Source organism: Condylura cristata, unplaced genomic scaffold, assembly GCF_000260355.1.
Source record: "Condylura cristata isolate star-nosed mole 26May11 unplaced genomic scaffold, ConCri1.0 scaffold00004, whole genome shotgun sequence".
Classification (NCBI taxonomy): Eukaryota; Metazoa; Chordata; class Mammalia; order Eulipotyphla; family Talpidae; genus Condylura; species Condylura cristata.
In genome coordinates, this window is record NW_004567105.1 from 65,098,411 (window position 1) to 65,110,354 (window position 11,944).

General features: G+C 50.6%; 2 protein-coding genes across 2 annotated transcripts in view; one reads left to right on the forward strand and one right to left on the reverse strand.

The window, feature by feature from the left end:
- Positions 1 to 4,272: 4,272 nt before the first annotated feature.
- On the forward strand, positions 4,273 to 5,768 carry LOC101626923 (5-beta-cholestane-3-alpha,7-alpha-diol 12-alpha-hydroxylase). Its single transcript, XM_004676621.2, has one exon. The coding sequence runs from the start codon at positions 4,273 to 4,275 to the stop codon at positions 5,764 to 5,766; it is 1,494 nt and encodes a 497-aa protein (XP_004676678.1). The 3' UTR covers positions 5,767 to 5,768.
- Positions 5,769 to 8,972: 3,204 nt separating this feature from the next.
- Positions 8,973 to 11,944, reverse strand: part of ACKR2 (atypical chemokine receptor 2) — a 3,442-nt gene continuing 470 nt past the window's right edge. The window contains exon 2 of the mRNA XM_004695903.2: positions 8,973 to 10,971. Within this exon, the coding sequence (XP_004695960.2) occupies positions 9,814 to 10,971 (1,158 nt within the window). The 3' untranslated portion in view covers positions 8,973 to 9,813. The remainder of the gene's footprint in view (positions 10,972 to 11,944) is intronic.

The window sequence follows — 11,944 nt, forward strand, 5'->3', positions numbered from 1 at the left end:
ATGCTTGTTAACAATGACTCTTTTAAGCACTCTTCAGGAGATTGGTAAAACTTCCATTGTTTCAGTCAGGAAGCTACTGGCTTGTGTAAGATTTGAGAGTTATTAATTAAAGTTGACTTCATATATCCAATGGTTCCTTACCAAAATGTAGGTTACTAACTTTACACTACTAGCCCAAACTCATCAAGCTTGTTTCTTTACTGTCTTATTTATGAAAGATACTGTCATCTGTACCCCGTTAGCTCAAAAATATTTCTGAAAAATGTCGCTGGACCACTTTTATCAGGCTCTTAGAACTTGTCAAGACTAAAATGAAGAGTTGAGAAACTAAGCAGGGAAGCAGGGAGTCAAAGCTTATTGTAAATGATAGAGCAAGAGACAGAGTTCCATGGAGACCACCTTCAGGGTGTAGAGGCTCCCCCTTCTAGGATAGGCTTGGAATTATATAGGGTTTAAAGACATCAGGGTCCATTGCACTGAAGCCATAAGGTCTTGTTTTGGGACTTCAACTTTTCTTCCCATCTTCCAGGCAACCAATGAACTGTAAACGAGCTAAAACAATGTAATTAAGTGCTAAGGGGAAGGATGTCTTAAAGGAACTCTGCAGTCTTATGGACTCCACCCCCTACTCCAGTGATTGGAAGCTACAGCTCATAGCAGTACCAGGGAAAGCACTGCAAGGACCCAAGGGCGGAGCTAGCAGGAAGGAATTCTGGGACATTTGGGGGAGATAAATAGGGTGCGATTGCATCTCGGGCTCTCTCGCTTGGGAAGCAGCTCTCCGGACTGCATGACTCGGTGTGTTCAGTCAGCCTAGCAGTAAGGTATTTCAGTTACTTTGTATTCCGCTCTCTTTCTCTGGGTTGCTTCCTATTCCTTTCCCCTTTCGTAAATAAACCCGTTATTGACCCTTTTTGTGTGTACCTGCAGTAAAACTGAATTGTGAGTGCGCGGGTGAGGCCCCACAGACAGGCAGCCCAGTCTACTCTGGGCTACCCTGTAACATAGGATGGTTTAATATTGACCTAGAGACTGACCCCCAAAGGTACCTGGGTCCTTGTATTCCTGAAAACCACTGAATATGGTGTAGCTGGGTAGTTTGAAACTTTTAGGGGTGCAAAAGTTAATGTGTTACGTTTCTACAGGCTCAATTGTTCCAGCATGGCTTGGGTCTTGTCACAGTGAGTTGGTAACAGAGATGAAACAAGACTCGAGGTCTGTCGCTGAAATCTTGCACTGACTTCAGTGCCACCTTGTATGTGTTACTCCTAGTGTGCATCACACATACAGCAGATCAGCAGACCCTCAAGTCAGTGCCTAGTTGCTCAAAATATGGGTACTGTATGAAAGAAGACATGAGATTGGGTGGAGTTCTTAACCGGCTTATATAGAGAACCCCCCCACACACACACACACCCTAAGAGCCCTCCTCACCACGGAAGGGGAGAGTGAAGCGATGCTAATGGCAAAGAGAAGCTAAAAGAGGCTCCTGCCGACCTTATGCAACCATAACTCCCAGGAGGAAGTCCAAGAGGCTGGAAAGGGAAGGAGACAGCCTTCCTCAAGGCCTCCCTTAGCCCAATCCACTGACTGACTCATAACATCTCTGCGCCCTCGCGGAAGGATGAAGAAAGCTGGCTTCCTCAAAGAGGGTGGCCTATATGGCACCCTAGAGACACAGGCGCATAAAGTGCGGAGTCGGGAAGAGCTTACCGCCTTTCTGAACCCCGGGTCCGCTTCCTCTCTAGCCCCCCCCCCCAGACCTCCTCTTTATATCGTTGGCCCACCTGCTGTAAGCTGAGTGGCTTTAGGGCGTGGGGCTCTGGCTTGGCGCTTCCAGGGCACTTGCTCTGTGGGTCGCCGTTGCCCCGCTTGTTGGGATAGCTGCGAGGGCAGCCGCCTGGATGGCCTCCCCTCTTTCAATCACTTCCATCTATCTAGGAGTGGCCGGGTGGACTGCAATGCCTGGCGTTAGCGGGGTTCGGTGCAGCCTGAGGAGTCAAAGTCAGAATCCGCATTGAATCTGCTCAAGCCTGCACCCTGCAGGAGGCTTTCTGCACGTCCGCGCTCTCTAGCCAGAGCTTTGAGAGCCAGAGTGTGGACATTTCCAGCTCCAGCCTCAGGGAGGTGCACCAGGCAAAGGGAATTCACTGGCGAGAGTACTGCGAGGGTGAACTCAACAGCTGGCCAAGGGACGCCAGGACCTAGGGGTGAAAGGATTCACCAGAGACAGAATGGAAAGTAGAAAGGCAGATTTATTGATTATCATGAGAGGAAAGTGTGTGGTGAGGAAGTGGGACCATTTTTTATACTTGGACCTGTGGTCATGAGATTTATTTAGGACACAGGTCTGTGCTGGCTGCTAAAGTATTAGGCCAATGGCCACCGGTGGCCTTTATGGCCTTTTTTTTTTAATAATATAATAGTTTTATATATATATATACATCATTTTGTGCCTTTCCCATCTCAATTGTAATCCCCGTGGGATTCCCATCACCAATTTACCCATGTGCCATCTCCCTTTATGGCCCTTTTTTTAAGAACAGTCATTTGGATCCCCTACTTGCCTAAGGTCTCAGGGTCCCAATCCCCCTGTAACTCTCACTCCACCTTACCCATTTAAAATTTCTAAAATTCTCCCATCCACCTCGGCTGGGCAAGGGAGAAACTAAGTTTTAACACTGTAAACCCTAACAGAAGGCAGGGGAAATATGAATGTCTGAGGAGACAAAGTCCTGTTTGCAGGTTGATTAGGAAGTTAAAGAGTAATGGATATTTAGAATTGTTTGAATGAGCCTGAACATCACCTTTCAGCAAGAGCTGGAAGGTTGATAACAGCTGTCTCAGCTGGCAAGGATGTGGTCTGACACAACCAATTCACCTCAGTGCCCCACGGCATTGCCTCAGGGCAGCTATTAGAGAAAGCCCCCACTACTCTCTGAGCCACTATTTTGAGTGTGAATAGTGATTGGTTTGAGATCTCTATCATCTTGGACATCTCATCCAAAATTCAGCCTAGGTCTGCTCTTTTTGTAGAGAAGTCTATAGATAAAGCAAGCTGGACCAGTGGCAGGGCCCTAGGCAAAAGGCGCAGAGACTGAAGCCAGAGCCTCCAAAGAGTCCTCAGTCTGGGAGGTTGTGGGCTCGGCTGGAGTCATTCCATCTGGAGTTGACAGCCCTCTGGTTGCCTTTATTAGCGCTGCCTTCCCATGCTTTAAGTCCCAGCATTGGTGTCTCTTTCCTTCAAGCTAGGATACCAGAATCCCTGGTGGAGGGGAATATTCTTTGCTTGCCTTGGAAGCAACTTGGAGACCAGAGAGGAAGAGAGGACAAGAAGGCAGGGGAGCGTGATGCAGCCTGGGGGAGGGGCAGTAGGGGGTGGCTTCAGGATCTGAATGGACACAAGTGGAACACTGACCTGGCCCACGCACTCGTCTGTGTGCTCTGCCTGCCTGTTGCTTCACCTCACAGCAAAATCTGTGAGGCACTGCTTTCTTCCCCTTTTCACGGATGAAGGAAAAGAGGTGATACCAACGCAAGTTTAATCACTAGCAGAGAACTAAGAAAAGGAGTTTGGGGTGGGTATGAAGCTTAGTAAGTCTTTGGTGCATTTCTGCTGACTAAGCTTGCAGATCAATGAATGCATAGATAAATAAAAGTGTAAATAGTAAGCCTAGGATGCAGGGATAGGATCAAGGAAGTCTGTAAAAGATCCTGTAGCTACAAGCTATCGCCAGCCACTGTGGCATGAATTTGATCCCTGGCCAGGGAGTTGACCCGCATGGCTGGCAGACCTCTCAGGTCTCGCCTGCTGCTCTGTTCTTCAGTGTATCTCAGTGCTGCCTGTTCTGCTCCCTACTCTGTCTATGGTGAATCCTCTCGCACCCCATGCCTCTGGCCTATACCCCAGTTCTTATATGCATAGGTCTATAAAAATTAGTCTTTAAAAAACACATATGCTCGAGCTGAGTCTGACAAGGTCATAGCAAAGCCTGAAGCAGGTGAGAGGACTGGAACTATGGCTGGACGCTTCTCTCTGCACTCCCTCCTGGTCCTGCCTCTTCCTTCCACATGACCAGGCCTTAGCAAGTAATAAACCCAGGGAACATTTTGCTTCCACTCACTGTGTCTCCACAGCTATTTACTATAAATTGCACCTACAGGGCAAGGTCCAGGTGGACAGACCTCTCTGTCCCCAATTTGTCAAGTCCTCCTGAAAGGTCTGCCGCTGCACAAGAACAGTGTGTCCAGAGCTCCCGGAAGAACACAGCCATGGTTCCCTGGAGTGCGGTGCTGGGAGTTCTGCTGCTGGCCATTCTGGGGTACATATGTCTGATGGGGCTGCTTCGGCAACGCAGACCCCAGGAGCCCCCACTAGACAAAGGTGCCGTGCCCTGGCTGGGCTATGCTGTGGCTTTCCGGAAGAACATGTTTGAATTCCTGAAGCACATGAGGGCCAAGCATGGGGACATATTCACGGTGCAGCTAGGGGGTCAGTACTTCACCTTTGTCATGGACCCGCTCTCCTTTGGCCCCATCCTCAAGGATGCACAGAGAAAACTAGACTTTACTGAGTATGCGAGAAAGCTGGTGCTGAAAGTATTTGGATACCAGTCCCTGGAGGGAGACCACCAGATGATACACACGGCCAGCACCAAGTACCTCATGGGGAATGGCTTGGAGGAGCTCAACCAAGCTATGCTGGACAGCCTGTGCTTGGTTATACTGGGGCCCAACGGCCAGAGTCTGCAGGCCGGTTGCTGGCATGAGGATCATCTTTTTCACTTCTGCTACAAGATCTTGTTCACGGCTGGCTACCTGAGCTTGTTTGGCTACACAAAGAACAAGGAGCAAGACCTGCTACTCGCAGACAGTTTATTTAAGCAGTTCCGCAAGTTTGACGTCCTGTTCCCCAGGTTTGTCTACTCTCTGCTGGGGCCCCGTGAGTGGCTAGAGATAGGCAGGCTCCAGCGTTTCTTCCACAAGGTGCTCTCTGTGGATGAAGGCCTGAAAAAGGACAGCACCAGCACCTGGATAGTCCATATGCTTCAGTACCTGAAGGAGCAAGGGGTGACCACAACCATGCAGGACAAATTCAACTTCATGATGCTCTGGGCCTCCCAGGGAAACACGGGCCCTACTTCTTTCTGGGCCCTCATGTTCCTCCTGAAGCACCCAGAAGCCATGCGAGCTGTGAGGGAAGAGGCCACCCAGGTCCTGGGGGAGAAGAGGAAGCCCTTTGACTTTGACATGAGTGCCTTGCGCCGCCTTCCAGTGCTGGACAGTGTGATGGAGGAGACGCTGAGGCTGGGAGCCTCCCCCACACTCCTCAGGGTGGTGCACAGTGACCAGATGATAACGATGGCCAGCGGACAGGAATACCTGCTCCGCGCTGGAGACATAGTGGCCCTCTTCCCTTACCTGTCCGTGCACATGGACCCTGACATCCACCCAGAGCCCACCACCTTCAAGTACGATCGCTTCCTCAACCCCAACGGCACCCGAAAAGTGGATTTCTACAAGGCAGGCAAGAAGATCCACCACTACACCATGCCGTGGGGCTCTGGTGTGTCCATCTGCCCTGGGAGGTTCTTGGCCCTTAATGAAATGAAGCTCTTTGTCCTTCTCATGGTCACCCACTTTGACCTGGAGCTGGTGGATCCTGACACACCCGTGCCGCCCGTGGACCCCCACCGCTGGGGCTTTGGCACTGCACAGCCCAGTCATGACGTGCGCTTCCGCTACCGCCTGCGGGTTAACGAGTGAGCTCTGCCCAGCTGGTCACAGAGCCTGGGCAGAAGGGTCCCCTGGGGCCTCCACCTCCCCTGCCGCTTCTGAAGCTTCAGATCACCAGCACTGCCCCACTCCTGCCTTGGCTCTGTGGCACTCCCTACTCCCTACCTTCATCTGGGTTCCCCACCTTGCTTCCTGTCTCCTCCTAGCCACTTCACAAGCTTCTCGTGCTCTCTGTAAACCCCCATCTCTTACAGGCCTTCTGCATCCTCCCCCTGTCACCGGAAGTCCAGTGGAAGGGGAAAATTTTGTGGGAAACTCAGTTTGGAACATAATGCCTGGAAGTCCTATTTACTTTTTGCATCTTGCAAATGTCTGCCTCCATCCTCCCACCCACCGTATTTTTTTTCTTTAGTGCTCAGCAGTGTTAAGCAATAGCAGTAAGAATCAAGCTACAAGTGTAATTTTGATTTCCTAGTCGATACATGTTTAAAGAAGTAAAAACAGGTGAAATTCATTTTTAGAATATATTTTCCCTAACCCAATAGATTCAAAATAGCATTTCAACTGTGAAAAGTTATTATTTGTGATGATATTTTAATATGGAGATGGAGATATTACAGAGAAATTGCATTGCCTGTGTTCTTTGAATTGGGCTGAGGACATTTGATGTAGGTCAAAAGGTATTGTCATGGGCCTCCCTGGTGACTAGAGATTAAGTCTCAGCACTATCGTCCTGATGGCCTGAGTTCCATCCCCGGCCAGGGAGGTGACCCGCATAGGGCACAGCAGACCTCTCTTGTTTGACCCGCTGCTCCCCTCAGCAGTGGATTTCAGCCACTCTGCCTATTCTGCTCCCCACTCTCTCTAGCGAACCCTGTCGTGCCCTTTACCTGTAGCCTACACCCCGCTTCTATACATAAATAAATAATTATAATAATAATAAAATGGCTTTTCCAAAAAAGGTATTGTCTTAAGAAACCATCAGATGAATAATGTTTGAAAGCTGACTATGAACTTTTAGCTGGAGGATAGAACTTGCCCATTCCCTTCTCTTTCTAGAGAATCAGTGACCAATTGTCTAGTTTACATCTATTAAATTAACTAACAGATACCAACTCGTTAGCCGCTTGCCTCATCTTCCTCTTTTCCTCCTATAAAACCGACAACTTTACTCCTTTATTCCTCCTTGGGGCTAGACTTTCTACCTGACTTGCAGTTCTTTGACCCCAAGCTAATGCACTTAGACTATTTAATGGCTTTCTGGATTTTTAGGCTGACAAAACATGGAATTAAGTAAAAGAACATTAACGAATTTCCCATGTCTTTTTTCATACTGCTTTCAAAAAGTCTGGCCTCTGCCTTTTACTTTGTAGCACTATTCCGTTGCTGGGTGAGTCGGGCCACATTCCGAGTGCTAAACAGCCACATGTAGCTAGGCCCGCCGACTGCAGAGTGCAGGGCTAGAGAAATGTTCCCTTGGTGTAGGAGCTCATGATGGTCCCTCCTCAGCTCCTCACCCCAGCCTAACCCCACCTCTAGGTGATAACAGTCCCTCCCTTGGTATCCACCACTGTTGCTGGGTTCAAAGCTCTTTCCTACCTTCAGACCTCCCAGCCTTCTCTCAGGGGATCTCAGCACATCTGACTCAGTTTGACCCACGTGGAATTCAGCATCTTTTCCCTCATCTTTACCCTGAGCCACCCCTGATTTTCCTGCCTCTCTCTGCTCAGAATGCCACCTGCTAGCCATCCCCCAAAGCAGACATGGAGAAGACACCCCTCACCTACTTTTTCTGCCACCCACCTACAGTCAGGCCTCCTTTTCCCCATCTCAATGCCATTTCCATAGCTAAGGCCTCCACATCCATACTGCAGGGCCCTCTGATAATCCTGGTGCTACTTTTTCTAAAGTGCTTCTGGTTGTCACATTTTGACTTTTCTGGCTCCTCCCACCTCCCCACACACTGGACACTTTGAGGCAGCAGGTCCTCAAATTTTCAGTTCGAGTGCAATTTGATGTTTTCTCCAATGGGAACTGTCCAAAAAGTACTGTTACTTGCTTTGACTGCCAGTCCAATATGGACTACTCCTGGAAGCCCGCTCATCCCAGCCTCTGAATAGAAATGGCCTTCAGCCCCTGGAGCTCCCCCAGCCCCATCAGTAAAATAACCCATCTGTTCTGTGTTGTAGTTTCTATGTCCTGGCTTCCTAGGGCTTGGGACCTCAGTCCTGCAGTTCTCTAAATTGTAACCTAAATCACAGAACCTGTCTTGCAATCTCATTAATTTATTTCATGTCCTCAAGTCCTTTTTTTCCATCCCTGGTCTCACCCAGCTTTCTGCCACGTAAAATGGAATCAGCGGTGTGCCATCAACACAGGTGCGCTGGGAAGGGGGCCCCCAGGCCGGAGTGTCACGTTGAGATCAGTCCCCCCTACCTGCAGGACAGGGGCCCGTGGCACCTGCAGGTCTATGCTCTCTGCCTGGAAATACTTTCTTTCAGGACCAAGCTCCCTTGCCTGGCAGGGGCCGTGAGGCAGCAGAAGGCTGAGACCCCCACTCAGGTATCTTATCACTGCCTGCCCTGGCCCAGCAAGTCTTATCTGTGCCACATTTTCCCCCTCCCTAACCTTTTCCTGATCAAGACCTCAGAGAAGAGCCCCCAGATGTCCTGAGGGAAACAGTGAAGACAGGGAACCTGGTTTTGTTAGGGGGAAATGATGTCCTGAAGGAACCCCTGTAACAGTTTCTGAACAGACAAGGATGAGGTTCAGGCTAGGAAGCAAGGCCAAGCTGGAGAGTCAGGTCCTGACTTCACGGCCCTGGTAGGACAGCTCACTCCTCACCAGTGCCAGAGAGCCTTCTGGCAAGCAGCGCTGTGCTGGAGCCCTGTGTGGCCCGTGGGTCTCCTACAACCTGTCCTTCCCATCCTCCTTAGGCATAGGCTGGGCCTGGGTGTTCACCTGGGGTTTTTTGCAAGGGACCCACACCCACATCTATACACTTTGAAAATATATCTGAACACCTAGAAGATCCGTGGACACATAACCAGACCCACGTGGACACAGTCGCACACTCAAGTCGCAGCCACATACCCAGCTGTACGTACTGCGCACAGCCCACACAGAACCACAGACACAGGCCCCCAGACGTCACACACGCAGATCTGCCAGTGCTGGTGGTCAGCACTGCCGGTGGCCTGGCATACTGTGCCTCATCCCATCTGTGCCTCGTGGGCATAAAGTCAGTGACTCTTAACTACCTTGTTCTGTTGGAACAATTCAAACCATAGCTCACGTGGATGGGACCAAGTTCCTTTATGAGGTAAGATTCCAAAAGCTTTAAAATAGGATGCCTGGCTGCAGAATGATACCTGCTCCAGGAGGCAGCCAGCAGGGAGGTGAGGATGTGCAGAAGAAAGCACGGGGTGTCGGGCTTCCAGGGGCTGAAACGCGAGTGCGGTGGAGGAGTGTCAGGGTGGAGTGGGACTGTGGGAAGTCCCACTGCTGAAGTTGAACAAAGATTTTGGACTTGGTGGCACAGGTACCAGAGATTCCTGATGGCTCCCTAGAGGAGGCCTGGTAGGCAGAGAGAGAAATATTCCCTGGGACCTCCCCACATAGGTATTCAGTCTGCCGCACCCTGCAGATTCCAGCATTCTTGGGCAGAACACACCTCACCCCTCCTGACTGCCAGAGTCTGGGACCATGATCGAGACTGCAAATGTGGTCCCTTAATATTTTCCAGGCTCCGCTACAGGGCAGGAGCAGCCCACGCTACTCTGAAGACAGGGGGGTGAAGGCCAAGAGTGTTGCGATCACTCTGGCTGCAGGGTGCAGACTAGGTGACACCAGAGCAAGATAATAGGAAGCACAGAGGTCAGTTGGGAAGCCCCTGCAGTGATTCACGGAAGAGAGTGTGGCTCCTAGAAAGTAAGCGCCCCTGATGCTTGGGAACGGAGAGTGAACAAGTGGGTGTAGCAAGGTGCTTAGAGGCCCTTGGAGCGAGGACTCCAGGCGGTGCCCAGTGGAGCTGGTGCCCATCTGCTCTCACCAGACTGCCACCCTGGAGGTTTCATTTTATCCCGCACCCCCCTTGTTGGGGGAGCCCTCTGCCTGGCTCTCCCCAAGTTCATGTATATTGGTCATTTCTTCCTGGACAGTGAGCACACTGCTCTCAGAACAGCTGGGTGGTGGGGCGTGGGCAGGGCCAGGTGTCTGCTGCCGTCTGAGCACAGTGGCCAGAAAAGTCTTCAGGTGCTGGCGGAAGCGGCGACTGGAGAAGGCGTAGAGGACAGGGGTGAAGCAGCAGTGCAGGAAGGCAATGCTCTCGGTCACCTGCATTGCGTAGTCCAAGCGCTGGCTGACCTTGCAGTCCCCAAAGACTTGCAAGTCCAGCAGTGAGTGCAGAACCAAGATGAGGTTGTACGGGAACCAGAGCACGAAGAAGGCCACCACAAGGGCCACCGCTATCCTCAGAGCCCGGCCCTGGCCGGGGGGCCTCAGCCGGATGAGGACACAGCCAATTCGGGAGTAGAAGAAGATCATGACAAGGAGTGGAAGGAGGAACCCCAGGAGGCTCTGCTGGCAGCGAAGGAAGAGCTTCCAGGTAGTCGCGTGCCCTCCGAAATCCGCATAGCAGTTCCACACACCTGTGGGGTATTCGTGCGTCCGCACAAAGACCATGTCAGGGATGGAGACGATCAGGGCCACAGCCCACACCGTGGCAGCAAGGAGCAGGCTCTTGGCCCGGGTCCTCAGCCTGTGGTGGGGCTGAGCATGAACAATCTCCAGGTACTTGTCCCAGCTCATGCAGCTAATGAAGAAGATGCCACTGTAGAAGTTAATGGTGTAGAGGGTGCTCACCATCTTGCACAAGAAATTGCCAAAGACCCAGTGCCAGGCTACAGAGATGCCCCAGAAGGGCAGAGTCACCACAAACAGGAGGTTGGAGATGGCCAGGTTCAGCAGGTAGACCTCAGTCATCCGCCTTCGAGGCACACGGCAGAGCAGGACTACTAGGAGAAGGAGGTTTCCGGCCAGGCCCAGCATGAAGACCAGGCTGTAGAAGGCTGGCAGGAAGATCTTGCTGAAGGACAGCACCTCATCCTTCCTGCAGAGCATGAAAGCCTGCTCCTCCAGGTAGTACTCATAGTCATAGAAGGAGCTGCTGTTTTCGGAACTGGCGACCTCGGTGGGGACTGGCAGAGGGGAGGTGGCGGCGGCCATGGTGCAGCTCTGCAGACCGGAAGCAGCAAGAGAAATACAATGAAAGCGGGCGCTTCCCACCTCCTCCACACTCACCTCTGCAACGGGTCTGGGTGTCCAGTAGACTTCTGGAGTCCAGTGAGTCTAGCACCTCTGCAACGGGTCTGGGTGTCCAGTAGACTTCTGGAGTCCAGTGAGTCTAGCACAAACACGTGTGGGGACCCCAACTCTACACTTAGCAGTTACGTTACCTTGGATAAGTGACTTCGCCTCGAAGTACTAGAGTGTTCCCCTAGTACTCACTTCTTTCATTGTAGTTTCTCCTTCGTTCTCCCCCATCACTCAAAAAGACTGATAACATCTTTTAAATGCAGATAGCATTATTATTTAGGAATGCTAATTAACCTGTTTTTTTGTGTCTCTGTACTCTGGCCTCATTGTAGCTTATACTTATTTTTCTTGGATGAAATCATGATTTTTTAAGTGATATCGCATCTTCAGTGGGGCTCATTTTCCCTATAAATTCCCAGTGTGTCCACACTGGCTTGGAGTTTCCAAATTTGCTTTAGAGGGAAAGTATTTTATTTATCAGTAGCTAGTCATCTACCAATATTTTTATTTTTATTCAATATATTTTTTAATATTTTAGCAAGTATTTCTTGGTTTGTAGCAGAAAGGTGTAAGCGATCGTGTTCATTCCTCAGTATTCCCCTATTTAAAGTGATGATAAGCATAGTGGGCATCTTATGAGGCTTCAATGTGGTCATTCGTGTAGAGCGCCCCGAATAAAGCAGGCACTTAATGAGTCCATCATCTTCCCACCAGCCTCTTCTTTCTTGTGTCTGTTTAACTGAATGGCACCAATAGCTACCCGGTCACCTAAGACTGAAATGCGGGCAACATCCCAGAGTCCTCCTTCGCCAGCCTTATGCCTCTTGATTATTCCACTTAGCTCCAAGTCCCCTAAAAAATATACATTATAGGGCCCTCCCTAGTGGCGCAG

What these genes read in the sequence shown, in the direction of transcription:
- LOC101626923 (XM_004676621.2), top strand. Translation starts at nt 4,273, where the DNA reads ATGGTTCCCTGGAGTGCGGTGCTGGGAGTTCTGCTGCTGGCCATTCTG.